The 22,600-nt window shown below is 37.2% G+C and overlaps 1 protein-coding gene across 1 annotated transcript in view; it reads left to right on the top strand.

Moving 5' to 3' along the window:
* The window catches only part of CCDC73 (coiled-coil domain containing 73), a 106,177-nt gene that overhangs the window by 62,053 nt on the left and 21,524 nt on the right, over window positions 1–22,600 (top strand). The window contains exons 9-12 of the mRNA XM_065882877.1: window positions 836–967; window positions 1,478–1,537; window positions 2,926–3,027; window positions 20,168–20,281. Coding sequence (XP_065738949.1) covers window positions 836–967; window positions 1,478–1,537; window positions 2,926–3,027; window positions 20,168–20,281 — 408 coding nt within the window. The remainder of the gene's footprint in view (window positions 1–835; window positions 968–1,477; window positions 1,538–2,925; window positions 3,028–20,167; window positions 20,282–22,600) is intronic.

Raw genomic sequence — 22,600 nt, 5'->3', positions numbered from 1 at the left:
AATCTTGTTATGTCATTCTCTTATTCAAAATCCTTCAGTGGTTAATTCCTCATTGTCTATAGGATAAAATTAAAACTCTTTAGCTTGGCCTACAAATCTTTCAATATTTGAATTTTGCCCAATTTCTAGTCACAACTACCAGTACTCTACTCCTCCCCCTTACCCATAACATATTAGCTCCAACCATATCATATTAGTTCTGTTTCCCTGAAAAATATGCTCTTTCATGTTTCTGTACTTTCTGAATCTTTTTGCCTGGAATATCTACTCATTTTTTTGTCCTCTTCAAAAATTTATCTTCAAAGACTCAGTTCAAATACCACTTTCCTGTGTAATGCCTCCTTGATGCCCTCAACCAAACTGTTTCATTCTTTATACTTCTATACATTCCTTCCTGTATTATAGCACTCATCACGTTATAATTATTTCTTACATAAATTTTTCTTATTAGCTGCTAATAACTTGGGAATTGATAATCTTTTATATCATGTTTTTATCTTAAAGGATTTTTGTTGAATAAGTCATCAGTGAAAACACCCTGCTTCTGGTTGGTTAGTTCATTTAGTTAGTGTATTCTTTTTAAGAACAAAGATCATGCATTCTATCTTTGTGTCATTGCGTTTGCCTATTCCATAACTACAAATAGCATTGGCTAATTATCTTGCAAGGAAACTAGGGGAAAAGGACCTTGATGGGCAAGTAGTAGTATCTTAATATATGAAATATAGTAAATTATAGTGATAGGTTTAAAATGAACTTTAAAACTGTCAGAAAAGTGCCTTGCTTTGATGAAACACGTGTACTGAATTCTCTGTTTGATGTTTCTTATGTTAAGGAACTTAAAAAAGTAACCTCAGACTTGATAAAGACCAAGGTCACATGTCAACAACATAAGATGGGAGAAGAAAACATCAGTTTAACAATTAAAGAACAAAAATTTCAAGAACTTCAAGAAAGACTCAAAATGGTATTTAATTAAATATATTCATGTTTATAAAATGAACATTTTTGTAAAATTTATGAGATATATAAACAATAAGAGGATTATAATACAAAAACGTTCCTTCTTTGTAGAGTTAATATACATAGTAAAGATTTTACAAATTTTTAAAAAACTGCTAGATAACTTTTGGCATTATCAACAAAACTTTAAGATAATAAAATTTAGCTATAACCACTTTATTTTCACTTTAATATGGTATCAGGTAATCTTCTGGTATAATGGTATCCTCAAGAAAGCTTTTGGAGATGAGAAATTCTGTAATTTCTAACATTAATGTTTATAAGTTTGCACCAGCCTGTACTGGGTATCTAACACCATCTTCAGTTCACTAGAGTCACTGCTTCAACAGTAATCAAACATTGGTTCTCTGGAGTAATAATAGGTCATCACACTCCCAAATTTGTTAAGCACTGAATTGAATGTACAATTTGCTGAATTTTGTATCATAACTTTAAAATTATTCACATTTTTTAGGAATTGGAATTAAATAAGAAGATTAATGAAGAGATTACCCATATTCAAGAAGAAAAACAGGCAAGCAATCATAAGATAATTTGGAAGCCAGTAAATATTTTAAAAACCAAATACAATGTGGGAAATAAACTAAGTTAAGTAACAAATGGAATCATGCCTAGGTCAATTCATAGCACATAGTAAGCACTCAGTTGGTGTGTATTGAATGGATACATGTGTACCTCTTTTAACCAGGTCTCACGTATACTCCCATTAAAAAATAAATCAGAGGAGAAATGGAGAGATGTTCATCAAAAGATACAAACTTCCAGTTGTAAGATGAGTTAGTTCTGGGGATGGAATGTATAGCATGATGACTTTAGTTAACAGTACTGTATCATATATTTGAGAGTTGCTAAGAGAGTAGATTTTTTTTTATGAGACTCCGAAGACATATTATTTTAAAAGTATTTATTTAGTTAGTTGAGGGGTAGTCGATTTACAATTTTATATTAGTTTCAAATGTACAACATAGTGATTCAAAATTGTTATAGATTATACTCCATTTAAAGTTATTATAAAATATTGACTATATTCCCTGTGCTGTACAATATATCCTTGTAGCTTATTTATTTTATACAGAGAGTCTTAAATGTTCTCACCACATACAAAAAACTTGGTGATTATGTGTGGTGATAGAGATTTTAACCTTATTGTGTTAATCATATCACAATAAATATGTGTATCAGATCATCACGTTGGATACCATAAGCTTGCATGTTATATGGCAATTATATCTCAATAAAGCTGGAAAAAAGATTACATTAAAATATTTTATAAATAAAATAAAAAGAATAAAAATAAATTAGTTTTTTTCCTTAGTTTGGACCACTAGCAGATAATTATTGAAATGTATGTATGCTTAGAGCATGCATTTACAGGACATTTTACTCTCATTTGCATTTACTTGATATTTATACTTATTCTATTCTAAAAAAACATATGTGAAAGAAAATTTCTCCTGTTTCTTTTTTTTCTCTTCTGCTTTTCCTCTGTTTGATTCTGAATGCATGCCATGCCATCCTAGCCCACCAGCAGTGATATATTTTAGTAGTGATAATATTTACCATTTGGGGAGAAAACCAACAAAAGTTTTAGTTTTGAATTCTTTACATTTTTCAGTAGTGTCACAGAATTTGTGGTCCATTTCAAAAACTTTGTTAATTATTTGAGGAACTCTTAGAAATAATACTTTGTAAGAAATCATGTAATACAAATTATGTTAAATATTAAATTAATAAAATATGCCATTAGTTTATTTCAGTATATTGTTTATTATGGCATTGAAATTAACTGTAAAGATAATAAGTTAAGAAACTAGAAAATATATTTTTAAGAATGAGTTTAGAAACATACCTACTGCCTTAAAACTTTATCAATTAATATGTCATATTTATACTTTTTTATAGGGCATCATCATTTCTTTCCAACAATTGCAGCAGTTACTTCAGCAACAGACTCAAGCTAGTACTAAAATGGAAGAAGAATTGAAGGTGCTAAAAGAAAATAATCAGGATATATATACATATCCTGATTTTATATATATATATAAGTATATTTTCATCTAATGAGTTTTACCTGTTTAGTTGCATTCGTCTGTCCAACTTTATCTGAGATCATTTTGAATTTTAAGGGTAAAATACTGGTCTCCTTCATCAGCTTGTTATCAATGTCCAAAGTAATGAGCATTTATTTTATTTTATTTATTTATTTTTCCCCAGCATTTTTTAATGAAAATTTTTGAACATACAGGAAAGTTGAGAGAATTGTATCATAAACAATCATACACCTACCGCCTAGATTCTACAATGAATATTTTACCTTTTTGCTTTATCATATGTTTCTCCACCCCTTTTTTATAATATGCATTTCAAAGTAAATTGCAGTCATCTGTACACTTCACCCTTACCATATTACATCATGAGCATCATTACATAGAGCTCAGTACTTGACAGATCTTTTGTTTGCTTTTTGAGGTGAAATTTATGAGCATGTTTTATTTTAAGATTTAAGTTGCTAGTTAAATGTTCAGTTTTATCAAGTAACTGATTTGTAGCAGATTGGATGGGTTTGTGGGGTTTTTTTCTGTGTCTTAGAATTGTGGCCAAGATCCAAAACTGAAAATAAAAGGTGACAAGTGTCACCACATTCTAGGAGAGGAATCTGTGACCTCACAGAAATGGAGCGGGGCGGGGGGGTGGAAGCTCCCTCTTCACAGGAACATGATAGAACTGGCCCTATTACCATAACAATCACCCCATCATCCTCTTCCCAGTATATATACGAAAATGATTGTGGAGGAGAAGAAGTTATGGCCACTGATGTTTTGGGAGTGCAGGTTCATTAAGAGAGATTTTTCTCTTAAATCCCTAATAGAGAGAGATACACTTCCCCTCATGAATCTGAGTGAAGGAGTCTACAGGAAAATTGTGTAAAAATTGGGGTACAAAAAGGGGAAACTGCCATCTTGTTTTTTAGATGGATGTTTGAGATGCTATCGAAACCTGAAGGTCCACTGTGGTGTTGCCAGTAAAATGTGATAAGTTCACGTGGGAGAACTTGGCATATGTTTCTTGAAGTTTTGAAGTGTATACCAAGAACAAATAGACTGATGCCCAGTGCTAGTCTAGAAATTTCAAGGAGGAAAGTTTTTGGAGTAATCTGTTCCAGTGGAGCTTGAAGTGTATATTATGCTTGTTCTAATGCTATATGGCCCTGGAAGTGTGCAGAATTGAGAATATGGTGGTTCCTTGGCTCCACGTGAAGGCATGTGGAGGTTAGTGGAAGAGCAGGAACTGCCAAGTGATGGGATGTTCAACTCAAGAGAAGGCGTTGGGGACATGTTCCACTGGGGTGGCCAGTAGAAAATATTTGTGCGCCTCTGAAGGGATTCTTGGTAATGAAGGGTGGAGCTGAGCATTTCCCAGGAAAAGTACATTCACCTCCCACAAAAAGACCACTCTCAGCAGAGGCCTGGGCCAGCTTCATGGGAATGTAACCAGTACAGTTGCATAAAGCCCAGAGGAGCCTTGAGTTCAGGTTTAATATTCTGTGGTCACTGTCTTAACATTATTTTTAATTAATTAATTACTTTATTTATTTATTTTTGGCTGTGTTGGGTCTTCATTTCTGTGCGAGGGCTTTCTCTAGTTGCGGCGAGCAGGGGCCACTCTTTTTTTTTCCGGTATGTGGGCCTGTCACTGTTGTGGCCTCTCCCGTTGCGGAGCACAGGCTCCGGACGCACAGGCTCAGCGGCCATGGCTCACGGGCCCAGCCGCTCCGCAGCATGTAGGATCTTCCCGGACCGGGGCACGAACCCGTGTCCCCTGCATCGGCAGGCGGACTCTCAACCACTGCGCCACCAGGAAGGCCCAGGGGCCACTCTTCATCGCGGTGCGCGGGCCTGTCACTGTCACGGCCTCTCTTGTTGCAGAGCACAAGCTCCAGACGTGCAGGCTCAGTAGTTGTGGCTCACAGGCCTAGTTGCTCCGTGGCATGTGGGATCTTCCCAGACTAGGGCTCGAACCCGTGTCCCCTGCATTGGCAGGCAGATTCTCAACCACTGTGCCACCAGGGAAGCCCCGTCTTAACATTTTTTAAAAATTTTATTTATATATTTAATTTATTTTTGGCTGCGTTGGGTCTTCGTTGCTGTGTGCAGGCTTTCTGTAGTTGCGGCGAGCGGGGGCTACTCTTCATTGCGGTGCGCCGGCTTCTCATTGTGGTAGCTTCTCTTGTTGCAGAGCACGGGCTCTAGGCATGGGCTACAGTAGTTGTGGCTCGCAGGCTCTAGAGCGCAGGCTCTAGAGTGCAGGCTCAGTAGTTGTGGCGCACAGGCTTAGTTGCTCCACAGCATGTGAGATCTTCCCGGACCCAGGCTCAAACCCATGTCCCCTGCATCAGCAGGCAGATTCTTAACCACTGTGCCACCAGGCAAGCCCCTTTTTAAAATTTTATATTTGAATATATGTTTTGTAAATTAAGTCTGATGAGAAAATGGAGCATGCACTGGGGCTTGAAGCCTCAGCTCCAGCGTTCTCCTGCCCCCTACTGCCTACCAGGAACCATTCTTGGCTGCTGACTCTTCTACCCTTTGGTGCCCTCAGCCCGGCACAGCCTTAGCCTCCCTGCTCCTGTCTTGCCACTGCTGTGAGTCGACTGGGTCACATTGGTGGGTAGAGGCTTGTGTTCTCTTGTTGCCCTTTAACACAGGTGGAGGCCTAGATGTAGCAGGGAGGGTCTGAGCTGAGTACATGTGCCCTGAAGCATCCTCTGTCCCAGGTTGGCAATGCCCCGGCACATTAGGTAGTTGCCTTGGCAGGGAGTGAATCCCCAGTCCAGGTACTGAGTTGCATCCCTGCCTGGCAGTTGCAGTCCTTTAGAGGTTACCCACCTACTATAGGTTGGGGCAGAGGAACCATGGGATGGAGAGACTGACTTCACCAACTTCAGCCAGGACATAATACATAGGTGTAGCAGCTTGCAGGAGGTAGAACCCAGTGCTGAGTCATGTGGTGAGGCCCTTAGGCATCTGTGAGGGTCTGCCTTTGGCCTGTGAATATTCCCAGGGGACCATAGCATTAAGTAGAAAATAAAAAGCACCATGGTAGGTGGAAAGGAAGGAAAAAAGAGAGGGGGAGAGAGAGAAAGAGAGAAGGAGGGAGGAACCACAAAGAAAAGAAAAAGTTTTGTATCTAAGTGTCTTTAATTTCTGTCACCTGGCCCCAGAAATTATGCTGAGTCCATCATCATTGAATGAAACCAAACTTAACCTGAACAATGAAACACTTATCTTCTTACCATTGATGTTCTATGACTAGCCATGTAAAGAGAGGTTTGCCTTCCTCTTTTCTTTTGCCTGCCCCCAGTACTAGGGAGAGGGAAAACGTATACTAGAGCCAAATCTCTCCCTTCTTTTAACGCTTTCACCTACTCCAATAAAAGATAAGTTTAAAAAAATTTCTCTTAAAGTCCAGTTATCAGCAAGCATCTCCCCCCCTCACCTGTTCTACCCACCCTATAGATGCATAACTGGGACTGTTTCTCTAAGGTGTTGAACTTTCTCTCAGGAAACATATGATATAATTTATCCAAATTGTTGATGAGTAACAGTTATCAGGATTGTCTGATAACTTTCAATCCATTTAAAGGAGTTGATGCATAGATTTTTAGGATGATCAAAATGTTAGAGATTAGCCAGTCCAACCATTTCATTTTGTGATGAAATAGAGATCCACTAAATGTAAGCAGTGTAGTTCAAGGCCCTGTAATTAGTGGCAAAACCAGAATTAAATCTTTGTCTTGATTCTACTTCAGCACTATTTCTACAACATTACATTGTTAAGATATTTTTTCCTAGATCTGTGAGAACTGCCATTCTTGTTACATCAGTTATACAAAGACTGCAACTTTCAAATTGCCCTTCATCGGCTCTAAATCCAATGTTTATGTATTGTTGAATTCTACAGGGCCTACAGTAGTCATAAATATATGTAGTCATGTGTTTCTTTGAGTTAGTGATGAAGGTAACTATGGTTCCAGGATCTTTTAACTATAACTGCCAGTATTTTAGATAATCCAAATGCCTCTCTCTTTTACCAGCCCCATTATTGCCTGAGCCTTGATAGTACATGGAGAAACTAGATTTCATATAGTAAAATTTCAAACAAAGTATTGGCAAGAACAGGGTAGAGTTGTCCACTTTTTAACAGATAAGGGCATTAAAAAATAAACAATACCATCTATCATCACTTTCATTTTATAAAAGTTAACGTTTTAACACCAAAAGTATATTAAGGATGTAATATCAGATAAAGGACAGTCCTTTACAAGAGAACACACTTGATGACTTTATATTGACATTTCTTGCCATGGACTAGTGAGATTTTTGTCATGGATCAGTACTTGTTTACAGACTGGTGCTGGAGAACCACTGATATATAGTATAACAAAATATTAATGTTTAACTCTTGCTGAGGATTATGCTGCATAGATATCGCAAGTGTTTTCCCGAGGAGCATTCTAATTCCACCTGTACTAAAAGGGATCATTACTCTTCATAATGGCCTACTGTTTTACAGTGCTCTGCAATCATGCTATCATCTGTCTTATTTTTTTTTAAGTACAATTTGGAGCATAGAGACCTAAATTCTCATGATAGAGAATATTTTCTACTATGATTTAATCATAGTTTAGTCCAGATAAAAGTATAGTTATGCTGCTATTATCATAGTGTTAGGAAGAATAATTTATTTATTTAGTTTGCTCCTATAGTCATAGTGTTAACATAGTATTAACCAGAATAATTTACTTAGTTTTTGGTATATTAAAGCATTAACAGGTGGTTTTATTTTGATTTTCCACAATATACATTTTTTCAGAGAGGGTTTTCAGACTTGTTAATCCAGATGCACATAGTAGCAAATAACTTCCTGGTAGACTGTAAATTCCATAAAAAGAGTAGCATTTTCACTAATAAGAGCCCAAAAGAGTATCTGCCACATGGTAGGAGCTCATTATATCTTATTAAATTAATGAATGATTAACAATGAGTAAATTCAGACTCTTTGCAAGTTCAGATATTGCTAGGTCAGGGCTCTGGTTAAACATATCAGATTGAACCTATACATTCCCTTCTATTTCCTTCTGAAACTGCAATAAATGACATTAATAAATCCACAAGGATGAGGAAATAGGGAGAAGAAACAATAAAAATTAAGTTTTAAAAGTGGGAACCATATGGAAAATTAGTAATTTACTTAGCAAATGAGAGAAAGTAGAAACCCAAGTTGAAGATACAGAAATAATCAGGAATTGCAAGCATCATGTGCCTCTAGAAGTAAGGTGCACAACTGAAGCCAAAAGCTAGAAGGTCTGTATAGGAAGCTGTTGCATATCCAGATTCTTTCCCCTACCCTGCACAAATAGGCACTCCCTGCCTTCTGTTTGGCAGAAGATTGGAGAATTACTTTGGAGAGTTTGAGGAGCAACTGAGGTTTGGGAGATTCAGTAGTGTGCTAGAGGCAACTGGTACCAGGGAGAGCTAGTTGTTAGAGCTGTTGTCATTTTGTAAGTTGGTTCAAATGAGTGGTAGCTTGAGTTGACCATGGTGGGGTTTTTAACACTAATGAAATTGGCAAGTGCTGCAAATCAGGCTTTTTTTTTTTTTTTTTTTTTTTTTTTTTTTGAGACCCTATTTACCAGCACAGTACTAAGAGTATTGTATTGAAAACAGTTTGGGAAGTCTAAATGCTGAATTCTGAAACCTCCCAGCCTAGTCCTTAAGAGGACAGTTAGCCTTGTAACATCCAGGCAGCAGAATGAAAGATTCCATTATGGGGCAACTAACCTGCTCAAGAGAAGAGACTATAGCTGCTGCAGTTAAGCTCTCCTGATGAAACAACTCAGCCAGATCAGTGCACAATGAAGCCCACCATTATAGTGACAAAATTTTGTAGTTGACAAAGCTTTCAGCCAGCTTTTTAATATTTCATTGTTAAATATGAACAAGCAGTTAAGGATCACTGGATATTTGAAGAAAGTCTCCAATGTGAGAAACAAACAAAACAAACAGGGTAATGAAAAAAACTTGGAGAAGCTAAGAAAATATACTCAGTTAAAAGAAATATATTTATTAATCCACAAAACAGTAATTGAGTCTAAAAAAAGAAACATTCCTAGAATAAAAGAGAACCCTTAAAATAAATGTATTAATAGACATGAAAAAGTACAATGGAAAAGTTGGAAGATAATATCGAGATGATCTGAGAAAGTAGAACCAAAAGACAAGAAGATGAAAAACAGGAAAGGAAGAAAATGAGAGGTCAGTTCAAGAGGTCTGGTGAGTTTCAGAGAGAACAGAGAAGATGGAAGGAGAGCAAGTGACCAAAGAAATAATGCAGGAAAGTAACCCAGAACTGAAGGATCTGAGTTTGTTTTGCCTAACACCAGTGCATATCATTACGAAATTTCATACTACGCTTAAAGAGAAGATTATAAAACTCTCGGTGGAAGAAAAAAAAGTAGGTCACATAGGAAGGATCCAAAATGAGAATGGCAACATAATGACTTCAGACTTTTCATTGGCAGCACTGGAGGTAGAAGATAATAGAACCATGCCTTCAGAGGTTCCAAAGCAGAATTGTATGGTATTTAGCCAAAGAAGTTGTTGAGTATTGGTAGAATAAACATATTTTCAGATAAGCAGGGTCTCAAAAAATGCCTCCTTTATCAAGAAGTAGTAGAAAGGTTGCTTTATCAAGACAAGGGAGTAAACCAAGAGGAAATCATGGGATCTAGGAAACAGGAGACCCATCACAGAAGAAAAAAGGAAATTTTCAGAGATTACCTGATCAGTGTAGCAGAATGAAAGAGCAATTGGTCCAAATTCTAAGGGAAGGATGGAATGTCTCCAAAACATGGAAACTGAGAAAAAACCTGGCAGTTTCTTTTAGATGGGGGTATAAGTAGGGACAGGAAATGATTGATATATATTAATATACTTTTTAAGAACATAATGCTCTTGGTCATTTATTATTGCTAGGATAAAGTCTGTGGTATACTCTCCCATGTCTCCTCTAAACTTTGATTTGTCCGTCTTAAAATACAGTGTTATTAATATAAATACTGCAAATATTTATTACAATGTTAAAGTACTAAGCATCTATTAAATAAATGCCATTGTAAATATTCAGAGACTGCCCTGTTATTATAATTAGTACCTATAAATTAAGATGAAATCATGACTTATATAAAAATATTTGCATTGTCCTAAAGTAGAGGCAGTCAAAATAGGTATTCATTGAGTGCTCTCAAAGTGCATAGTTCTTTATGAGCTAGAGGAAAATCTTCATGTTAAAATTGCAAAATGCTTTTTTTAGATGTTTCCATAATTTTGCATAATTATGTCCTTGCATATTGATAATCTGTATAGTAATTGAGAACTCTAAATAGATGGAATACTATGAAGCCTTTATTTTATTTTATTTATTTATTTTTTTGCTTTTATTACTTATCTTTATTTGAACAGAAATCTTAAATCTTCAGAGGCTCACAAGTCCACTGTCTACTATAGTTTCCTCTAGCTTAGAGACTCTCCTTGGTGCTTTGACGTTGTGGGTTCTGCCTTCACGGGTGTGGTGAATCCACGGCTTAACCCCAGCTGCTTTCACTCATAACTGAGTGGTTAGCAAGACCTCATATGGCCCCATCCTGTCCACTTCACAGCCAACTGATGGTCATGTCCTTGCTCTTTCCAGCTTTTGAGGAGGATGAGGTGTTTGGGTTGAATAGGGTCCAGGGGTACTTCAGGTGGATAGGCAGACCTATTGGAAGCACATTTATAAACAGAGGTTGGTATAGTGGCTATAATTTTGACATAATTAGCAGTAGTAGGTCCTTTTAAAACATCACTGGATTCTTCTGCCTGAGTAGACACCTGGAAAATCCTGCCACACAAAATTTCAAAGGGGCTTAATTTAAGCTTGCTTCTGGAATCCACTCTAATCCATAACAGGGCAACTGGCAAGGCCTTATCCCAAGTGAAGTTAGTCTCGACATACTTTAGCATTGCTCTTTTTTTAAATGTATGACTCATTTTCTCACCTTTTCCTGTTGATTGTAGTCTCAGGATAAATGTAGTTTCTAATCAATACACAACGCTTTAGACACTTGTTGGGATATGCTAGAGACAGCAGCCGGTCCATTGTCACTTTGAAGGGTGTTAGACGACCCAAATTAGGGAGTGATTTCCATAATGAGGGCTTTAACTACTTCAGAGATGTTTTTCTGTCCAGGTGGGATATGCTTTCACTCATCCCGAAAAAGGTACAAACACTAACATGGATTTTAAATTTCCTGGGGCTCTGGGAATTTGAGTAAAGTCTATTTTCCATTCCTCAGTGGGGCAAGTTCCTCTATGTTGAGTTCCCATTTGAGGGGACTTGTCATGCAATTCTGAGTGACTTGCTGGATGACCTTTTGCAGAATAGCCCCTATTGTTATTATTTTTTAACATCTTTATTGGAATATAATTGCTTTACAATGGTTTGTTAGTTTCTGCTATATAACAAGGTGAATCAGCTATACATATACATATATCCTCATATCTCCTCCCTCTTGCATTTGCCTACCACCCTCCCTATCGCACCCCTTTAGGTGGACACAGAGCACCAAGCTGATTTCCCTGTGCTATGTGGCTACTTACCACTAGCTATCTATTTTACGTTTGGTAGTATATATAAGTCTGTGCCACTCTCTCACTTCGTCCCTGCTTACCCTTCTGCCTCCCCGTGTCCTCAAGTCCATTCTCTATGTCTGCATCTTTATTCCTGTCCTGTCTCTAGGTTCTTCAGAACCACTTTTTTTTTTTTTTCGATTCCATATATATGTGTTAGCATACAGTATTTGTTTTTCTCTTTCTGACTCATTTGACTCTGTATGACAGACTCTAGGTCCGTCCACCTCACTTCAAATAACTCAATTCTGTTTTCTTTTTATGGCTGAGTAATATTCCATTGTATATATGTGCCACATCTTCTTTATCCATTTATCTATCGATGGATGCTTAGGTTACTTCCACGTCCTGGTTATTGTAAACAGAACTGCAATGAACATTTTGGTACATGACTCTTTTTGAATTATGGTTTTCTCAGGGTGTATGCCCAGTAGTGGGATTGCTGGGTCATATGGTAGTTCTATTTTTAGTTTTTTAAGGAACCTCCATACTGTTCTCCATAGTAGCTGTATCAATTTACATTCCCACCAACAGTGCAAGAGGGTTCCCTTTTCTCCACAACGTCTCCAGCATTTATTGTTTGTAGATTTTTTGATGATGGCCATTCTGACTGGTGTGAGGTGACACCTCATTGTAGTTTTGATTTGCATTTCTCTAATCATTAGTGATGTCGAGCATTCTTTCATGTGTTTGTTGGCAATCTGTATATCTTCTTTGGAGAAATGTCTGTTTAGGTCTTCTGCCCATTTTTGGATTGTGTTGTTTGTTTTTTTGATATTGAGCTGCATGAGCTGCTTGTAAATTTTGGAGATTAATCCTTGGTCAGTTGCTTCATTTGCAAATATTTTCTCCCATTCTGAGGGCTGTCTTTTTGTCTTGTTTATGCTTTCCTTTGCTGTGCAAAAGCTTTTAAGTTTCATTAGATCCCATCTGTTTATTTTTGTTTTTATTTCCATTCCTCTTGGAGGTGGGTCAAAAAGGATGATTTATGGCATAGAGTTTTCTGCCTATGTTTTCCTCTAAGAGTTTTATATAGTGTCTGGCCTTTCATTTAGGTCTTTAATCCATTTGGAGTTCATTTTTGTGTATGGTGTTAGGGAGTGTTCTAATTTCTTTCTTTTACATGCAGCTGTCCAGTTTTCCTAGCACCACTTACTGAAGAGGCTGTCTTTTCTCCATTGTATATTCTTGCCTCCTTTATCAAAGTTAAGGTGACCATATGTGCGTGCGTTTATCTCTGGGCTTTCTATCCTGTTCCATTGATCTATATTTCTGTTTTGTGCCAGTACCATACTGTCTTGATTACTGTAGCTCTGTATGATAGTCTGAAGTCATGGAGCATGATTCCTCCAGCTCCATTTTTCTTTCTCAAGATTGCTTTGGCTACTTGGGGTCTTTTGTGTTTCCATACAAATAATGAAATTTTTGGTTCTAGTTCTGTGAAAAATGCCATTGGTAGTTTGATAGGGATTGCACTGAATCTGCAGATTCCTTTGGGTAGTATAGTCATTTTCACAATGTTGATTCTTCCAATCCAAGAACATGGTATATCTCTTTATCTGTTTGTATTGTCTTTAATTTCTTTCATCAGTGTCTTATAGTTTTCTGCATACAAGTCTTTTGTCTCCTTAGGTAGGTTTATTCCTAGGTATTTTATTCTTTTTGTTGCACTGGTAAATGGGAGTGTTTCCTTAATTTCTGTTTCAGATTTTTCGTCATTAGTGTATAGGAATGCAAGAGATTTCTGTGCATTAATTTTGTATCCTGCTACTTTACCAAATTCATTGATTAGCTCTAGTAGTTTCCTAGTAGCATCTTTAGGATTCTCTACGTATAGTATCATGTAATTTGCAAACAGTGACAGCTTTACTTCTTTCCAATTTGGATTCCTTTTATTTCTTTTTCTTCTCTGATTGCTGTGGGTAAACTTCCAAAACTATGTTGAATAATAGTGGTGAGAGTGGACACCCTTGTCTTGTGCCTGATCTTAGAGGAAATGGTTTCAGTTTTTCACCGTTGAGAACGTTGTTGGCTGTGGGTTTGTCATATATGGCCTTTATTATGTTGAGGTAAGTTCCCTCTATGCCTGCTTTCTGGAGGGTTTGTATCATAAATGGGTGTTGAATTTTGTCGAAAGCTTTTTCTGCATCTACTGAAATGATCATATGGCTTTTCTCCTTCAATTTGTTAATATGGTTTATCACATTGATTGATTTGCGTATACTGAAGAATCCTTGCATTCCTGGGATAAACCCCACTTGATCATGGTGTATGATCCTTTTAATGTGCTTTGGGATTCTGTTTGCTAGTATTTTGTTGAGGATTTTTGTGTCTATGTTCATCAGTGATATTGGCCTGTAGTTTTCTTTTTTTTGTGACATCTTTTTCTGGTTTTGGTATCAAGGTGATGGTGGCCTCATAGAATGAGTTTGGGAGTGTTCCTCCCTCTGCTGTATTTTGGAAGAGTTTGAGAAGGATAGGTGTTAGCTCTTCTCTATATGTTTGATAGAATTCACTTGTGAAGTCATCTATTCCTGAGCTTTTGTTTGTTGGAAGATTTTTAATTACAGTCTCAATTTCAGTGCTTGTGATTGGTCTGTTTATATTTTCTATTTCTTCCTGGTTCAGTCTCGGGAGGCTGTGCTTTTCTAAGAATTTGTCCATTTCTTCCAGGTTGTCCATTTTACTGGCATATAGTTGCTTGTAGTAATCTCTCATGGTCTTTTGTATTTCTGCAGTGTCAGTTGTTACTTCCCCTTTTTCGTTTCTAATTCTATTGATTTGAGTCTTCTCCCTCTTTTTCTTGATGACTCTGGCTAATGGTTTATCAATTTTGTTTATCTTCTCAAAGGACCAGCTTTTAGTTTTATTGATCTTTGCTATCATTTCCTTCATTTCTTTTTCATTTATTTCTGATCTGATCTGTATGATTTCTTTCCTTCTGCTAACTTTGGGGTTTTGGGGTTCTTCTTTGACTAATTGCTTTAGATGTAAGGTTGGTTGTTTATTTGAGATGTTTCTTGTTTCTTGAGGTAGGGTTGTGTTGCTATCAGCTTCCCTCCTAGAACTGCTTTTTCTGCATCCCATAGGTTTTGGGTTGTCATGTTTTCATTGTCATTTGTTTCTAGGCATTTTTTGATTTCCTCTTTAATTTCTTCAGTGATCTCTTGGTTATTTAGTAGAGTGTTTATATTTTTTACAGATTTTTTTCCTGTAATTCATATCTAGTCTCATAGCATTATGATCAGAAAAGATACTTGGTACGATTTCAATTTTCTTAAATTTACCAAGGCTTGATTTGTGGCCCAAGATGTGATCTATCCTGGAGAATGTTCCATGAGCACTTGAGAAGAAAGTGTATTCTGTTGTTTTTGGATGGACTGTCCTATAAATATCAGTTAAGTCCATCTTGTTTAATGTATCATTTAAAGCTTGTGTTTCCTTATTTATTTTCATTTTGGATGATCTGTCCATTGGTGAAAGTGGGGTGTTAAAGTCCCCTACTATTATTGTGTTAGTGTCGATTTCCCCTTTTATGGCTGTTAACATTTGCCTTATGTATTGAGGTGCTCCTATGTTGGGTGCATAAATATTTACAATTGTTATATCTTCTTGGATTGATCCCTTGATCATTATGTAGTGTCCTTCTTTGTCTCTTGTAATAGTCTTTATTTTAAAGCCCATTTTTTCTGATGAGAATTGCTACTCCAGCTTTCTTTTGATTTCCTTTTCCATGGAATATCTTTTTCCATCCCCTCATTTTCAGTCTGTATGTGTGCCTAGGTCTGAAGTGGGTTTCTTGTAGACAGCAGATATATGGGTCTTGTTTTTGTATCTATTCAGCCAGTCTATGTCTTTTGGTTGGAGCATTTAATCCATTTACATTTAAGGTAATTATTGATATGTATGTTCCTATTACCATTTTCTGAATTGTTTTGGGTTTTTTATTGTAGGTCTTTTCCTTCTCTTATGTTTCCTGCCTAGAGAAGTTCCTTTAGCATTTGTTGTAAAGCTGGTTTGGCAGTGCGGAATTCTGTTAGCTTTTGCTTGTCTGTAGAAGTTTTAATTCCTCTCTCAAATCTAAATGAGATCCTTGCTGGGTAGAGTAATCTTGGTTGTAGGTTTTTCCCTTCATCACTTTAAATATGTCCTGCCACTCCTTTCTGGCTTGCAGAGTTTCTGCTGAAAGATCAGCTGTTAACCTTATGTGGATTCCCTTGTATGTTATTTGTTGCTTTTCCCTTGCTGCTTTTAATATTTTTTCTTTGTATTTAATTTTTGGTAGTTTGATTAATATGTGTCTTGGCGTGTTTCTCCTTGGATTTATCCTGTATGGGACTTTCTGTGCTTCCTGGACTTGATTGACTATTTCCTTTCCCATATTAGGGAAGTTTTCAACTATAATCTCTTCAAATATTTTCTCAGCCCCTTTTTTTTTTCTCTTCTTCTTCTGGGACCCCTATAATTTGATTGTTGGTACATTTTTTTTTTTTTTTTTTTTTTTTTTTGCGGTACGCGGGCCTCTCCCTGTTGTGGCCTCTCCCGTTGCGGAGCACAGGCTCCGGACGCGCAGGCTCAGCGGCCATGGCTCACGGGCCCAGCCGCTCCGCGGCATGTGGGATTTTCCCGGACCGGGGCACGAACCCGTGTCCCCTGCATCGGCAGGTGGACTCTCAACCACTGCGCCACCAGGGAAGCCCTGTTGGTACATTTAATGTTGTCCCAGAGGTCTCTGAGACTGTCCTCAGTTCTTTTCATTCTTTTTTCTTTATTTTGCTCTGCGGTAGTTATTTCCACTATTTTATCTTACAGGTCACTTATCTGTTCTTCTGCCTCAGTTATTCTGCTATTGATTCCTTCTAGAGAATTTTTAATTTCATTTATTGTGTTGTTCATCATTGTTTGTTTGCCCTTTCGTTCTTCTAGGTCCTTGTTAAACTTTTCCTGTGTTTTCTCCATTCTATATCCAAGATTTTGGGTCATCTTTACTATCATTACTCTGAATTCCTTTTCACGTAGACTGCCTATTTCCTCTTCATTTGTTTGGTCTCATGGGTGTTTACCTTGCTCCTTCATCTGCCATGTGTTTCTCTGTCTTCTCATTTTGCTTTACTTACTGTGGGGTCTCCATTTTGCAGGCTGCAGGTTTGTAGTTCCCATTGTTTTCGGTGTCTGCCCCCAGTGGGTATGGTTCATTCAGTGACTTGTGTAGGCTCCCTGGTGGAGGGTACTGATGCCTGTGTTCTTGTAGATGAAGCTGGATCTTGTCTTTCTGGTTGGCAGGACCGCATCTGGTGGTGTGTTTTGGGGTTTCTGTGAACTTATTATGATTTTATGCAGCCTCTCTGTAGCTTGCTGGTAGTTGAGTGGAGCTGGGTCTTAGCGTTGAGATGGAGATCTCTGGGAGAGTTTTCACCATTGATATTATGTGGGGCCAGGAGGTCTCTGGTGGACCAATGTCCTGAACTCGGCTTTCCCACCTCAGAGGCTCAGACCTGACACCCATCTGGAGCACCAAGACCCTGTCAGCCACAGGGCTCAGAAGAAAAGGGAGGAAAAAAAAAAGAAAGAAAGATAGAAAATAAAGTTATTAAAATAAAAATATTTTTTTAAAATAAAACAGTAATAAGGGGCTTCCCTGGTGGCACAGTGGTTGAGAGTTTGCCTGCCAATGCAGGGGACACGGGTTTGTGCCCCGGTCCGGGAAGATCCCACTTGCCACAGAGGAGCTGGGCCCGTGACCCATGGCCGCTGAGCCTGCGCGTCCGGAGCCTGTGCTCTGCAACGGGAGAGGCTGCAACAGTGAGAGGCCTGCGTATCGCAAAAAAAAAAAAGTAGTAAAAAAAAAGCAAGAAAGAAGAGAGCAACCAAACCGAAAAATAAATCCACCAATGATAACAAGAGCTAGAAACTATACTAAAAAAAAGAAAACAAAAAAAAAAAAGACAGAGCCCTAGGATGTATGGTAAAAGCAAAGCTATACAGAAAAAATCACACAAAGAAGCATACACATACACACTTAGAAAAGGGAAAAAAAAAAAAATATATATATATATATAAAAGGAAGAGAGCAACCAGATAAATTAACACATCTACCAATGATAATAAGCTCTAAATACTAAACTAAGATAATCATAAACCAGAAACAAATTAGATGCAGAAAGCAAACCCCAAGTCTACAGTTCCTCCCATAGTCCACCAGTTCAATTTTGGGATGATTCGTTGTCTGTTCAGGTGTTCCTCAAATGCAGGGTACATCAAGTTGATTGTGGAGATTTAATCCGCTGCTCCTGAGGCTGCTGAGAGAACTTTCCCTTTCACTTCTTTGTTCTCACAGCTCCTGGGGTTCAGCTTTGGATTTGGCCCCGCCTCTGCGTGTGGGTCGCCTGAGGGCATCTGTTCCCACCTCTGCGTGTGGGTTGCCTGAGGGCATCTGTTAGGGGGCTGTGGGTCCCTCAGGCCAGAGGGAGGGAGGGGTACGGAATACCGGGTGAGCCTGCGGGGGCAGAGGCCAGCGTGACATTGCAACAGCCTGAGGCGTGCCGTGTGTTCTCCCGGGGAAGTTGTCCCTGGATCACGGGACCCTAGCCGTAGTGGGCTGCACAGGCTCCCGGGCCGGGAGGTGTGGAGAGTGACCTGTGCGCGCACACAGGCTTCTTGGTGGCTGCAGTAGCAGTCTTAGTGTTTCATGCCAGTCGCTGATGTCTGTGCTGAGAGCCGCGGCTCGTGCCCGTCTCTGGAGCTCATTTAGGTGGTGCTCTGAATCCCCTCTCCTCGCGCACCCCCAAACAATGGTCTCTTGTCTCTTTGGCAGCTCCAGACTTTTTCCTGGACTCCCTCCCGGCTAGCTGTGGTGCACTAGCCCCCTTCAGGCTGTGTTCACGCAGCCTACCCCGGTCCTCTCCCTGGGATCTGACCTCTGATCAGCTCCCAGCCCCCACCCGCCCTAGCGGGTCAGCAGACAAGTCTCTCAGGCTGGTGAGTGCTGGTCGGTACCGATCCTCAGCGTGGGAATCTCTCCACTTTGCCCTCCGCACCCCTGTTGCAGCGCTCTCCTCCGTGGCTCCGAATCTTACCCCCCACCCCGTCTCCGCCAGTGAAGGGGCTTCGTAGTGTGTGGAAACTTTTCCTCCTTCACAGCTCCCTCCCAGAGGTGCACGTCCCATCCCTATTCTTTAGTCTCTGTTTTTGTTTTTGTTTTGCCCTACCCAGGTGGGGAGTTTCTTGACTTTTGGGGAAGTCTGAGGTCTTCTGCCAGCATTCAGTAGGTGTTCTGTAGGAGCTGTTCTGTAGGTGTATTTTTGATGTATTTGTAGGGAGGAAGGTGGTCTCCACGTCTTATTCCTCTGCCAACTTGAAAGTCCCCTAGGCCTATGAAGCCTTTAAAATGAGATCTATATATAATGATATGGAAATTAAGCAAGATACATTATTCATAGTTTTAGAAAAGCAGATTGCAGAACAACATGGTATGTATGATGTGGTTTCATCTCTACTTAAAAAGATATATTTTATGTACTTGTATGCTTATAGATAATTTCTGGAAGGATACACAAGAAACTACTAGAGTGGTTACCTCTGGGGAGGAGAGCTGGAAAAACAGTAGAGGAAAACTTTGCCTTTTCTTTCTATCCTTTGTGTGGCTTGGATGTTTACCCTGAATGTACTTAGCTTTAATAACGATAAACAAATGAACATAAAAATTTCAGATATATTAGACATGTAGGGAGAGTTCTTACTATTTGTCCTTTTAGAGAAGTTTACTTGGATTATCAGCTGACACTGAAGAAACCTAATAATATTGGTGACACTGATTTAATTGCTTTTAAACCCTTGTCTTAGAAAACAGTAGTATTTTTACCCTTTAAAGGTTTTTTGGGAACAGGAGAGGGAGTGTGGTGGTGATTATATAATATGTTAATATATGAAGTAATAAGTTAATATAGTAAATATTGAAGTTCTACTAAAAAAGTGTTAATTTGAAATTAAAAATTTATATTGTATTTAAGAGTTTTCCAACCAATTAATTTCTGAAATATACAGATATGGAAAATATGTTCTGTGGTAGATAAAAATTTTTAGTAGGGTTAGGCTGGATTGTGCTACATTTCATATTTTTCAGTGCTGTAGTTTATATTACTTTTTCAGTACATTAAAACTTATGCAGTGAAACTGAATAATGGCAGTGTTTTTATACCCTTTTATAGCCATTTCTTTTTCATAACCTCCCCCTATTTCCTGTTAACTAAACTATAAGCACCTTTCTGTTAATTTATGAAAATTATTGTTGAGGTAGCACATTATCACTGATCTGTATGGCACTTTCAGCATGTTAGAAGCAAAGGTCCAAGCAACATAAAACACATCAAAATTCATTAATGTGGTATTAATTATTTTTTGGATAATTAATTTTATTGCAGACCCTTGAAAGAGATAATGAGCTGCAAAGGGAGAAGGTGAAAGAAAATGAAGAAAAGTTCCTTAGTCTTCAAAACAAGCATGAGCAAGCACTAGAAACTTGGAAAAAGCATGTAGGTTTATTAAACAGTAAAATATTAAAATATTTTAAGTAGTAGACATTTAAAATAACTATTAAATGCTAAAAAAATATTGCAAAAATAATATAGGAATAAAGTCAGACACATTGTCTTCTTGTACTTATATTTCCAAGAAGTGAATGTTTTTAAAGCTAAATTTAATAAAATTTTCTGTAATGCTTTCGTGCATGAAAAACCATACATATATGTGTGTATTTATGTATATTTTGTATGACTTTTCGTATGTGACAAATAAAAATTAATTTTCCTTTTCACAAAACCATTGATAGTGTTTTAGTAAATGATTATAATACAGAATTATATAGGCCTTATTGTTAGCTGATCTCTTTAGCTTTCCTCAGCAGTTTTCTTGACTTGTATTAAAGCCATGTGTAGAACATATATACAGTAGTTGTGTTCTATAGTATTAACATTTTATCATGAGAATTGTTATGTTATAAACGTATTTCCTTAAAGCACAACTCTTTATTTTACATTAAATTTTAATTTCAGTGAAGTAGATAATAAAAGTGAAAAGTGATGTAAATTAAAGTTGTGAAATATAAGGTTCACTTTTATGACTGGTGAACCCCCAAATCAATTACTCTACTTTATCTATTTTTATTGCCTTCAATTCTTTTAAAAGAACTAAAAAAAATAGAAGGTAATTATTTAAGAGTTTATGAAAGCTATATTTTGGGTAAGATTATATTTTAAACTATTATACTAATTATAATATATAATTCTAATACTATAATAATATATATATGCATACTATTCTGTAGATGATTTTGTTTGATATAAATTGTTATGTAAGTAATTCTTGATTTTTTGATCCATTTGCAGCTAACATGTTCTCTTAATCTGTATTTTGAAGAGATCAAATCTTCACTGATGAATTTGATAAGCGTTACCTAATTCTCAAAAAATATTTTGTAATTAATTGTATCAAAATACTATAAAATGCTTAGTGGCCCCTAAATAGGTAAAGTTTGTCATTAAGCAACAAGCATAGTAATTTTCATTTTAGCTTCAGCTAATCTACCCTGCATCCCAACACTTCCTTCTCATTTCTAAGGCTTAAAAGATCATGGAAATAGTACTGTCAGGATAAGGAAAACTATGAAGTAAAAAGAGAATATAAACTTGAATATGCCAGCCACACCAAAAATAATTAGTTGAGATAAGAGAAAATTAAGCATTTATTTTTCCTAATGATATTTCAAGTATGTCCCTCCCCCAAGAAAAAAAAGTCAATTGAATTAAGAAAATAAGCATTCAGCTTCACTGGTGAGGCCGCAGTCTATAATTTGGATAAAATTGGTTTTGTCTTAGGATCTTTAGCATCTAAAATCATTTCACTTCCATATGATTTCATACTAAACAGAACATAGGTAAATTTCTAAAAAGCTGCTTTGGTTCTATAGGAGTTTTCTTGAATGGGAGGTCAGATCTACTCTTTAATTGTATTTCTATCTTGATATCAGTTTTTCACCATTCTTGAGTGAAGGACAATTATAGTGTTGCTACTGAGATTGGATCAGGATGGGTTTTTAAAAATCATTAAAAGATACTGACAAAAATAAGATGAAATCATATATACTGCTGTTTAAAAAAAATAAACAGTGACTATTACTAGATAATATATTTAAAACTCTTTGAAATGTCTTAAAGAACATGGTATGTGTATCTGTTTTTATTTGGCTAGTTATACAGCCAATGGTTGTGTATAGATAAAAAGATAATAAATGGGGATGTTTAGAAATTATTTAGGGAAAGGGGGTATCACAAAAGGAATTCAATTCACAACATATGTTGAGCATCTGTTATGTGTTAAGCACTATTCTAGGTGCTGGATTTTCAAAGATGCCTAAAATACAAAGATTATTAAAGAGCTCACACTCTCAAAAGACAGGTAATTATTAAGTTGACCACAATAGTGTTGAGTGTTTTTAGTAGTGTTAGCATTAGTATTAACAAATTACTGTGAAAGCACAAAATAAATCATATTGTTTAACTAGGTTGGAGAAAGTTTTAGAGAAAAGATGACACTAGAATTTGGACTTGAAAGATGAATAGGGTTTCATCAGGCAGAAGGTGCCTGCTTCCTATACTTCCCATTCCACTCTGTGGGTATTCCATTTAAGAAAGGGAAAAATGATGGAGGCATGAAACTGCATTCTCAAGGATGATGAATAGTCTGATCTAGAATGTGACAGTGGAAATTAGGTTGAGATCACCTTCTGAAGAGTTCTTTACTAAGGAAGTTGAATTTTATTTTATAAGTAATGGGAAGCCATTGAGATTTTTAAA

The sequence above is a fragment of the Phocoena phocoena genome, chromosome 8 (assembly GCF_963924675.1).
Source record: "Phocoena phocoena chromosome 8, mPhoPho1.1, whole genome shotgun sequence".
In the NCBI taxonomy this organism is placed as follows: domain Eukaryota; kingdom Metazoa; phylum Chordata; class Mammalia; order Artiodactyla; family Phocoenidae; genus Phocoena; species Phocoena phocoena.
The sequence above is the reverse complement of the archived record's forward strand: the minus strand, read 5'-3'. Positions and strand labels throughout refer to the sequence as shown.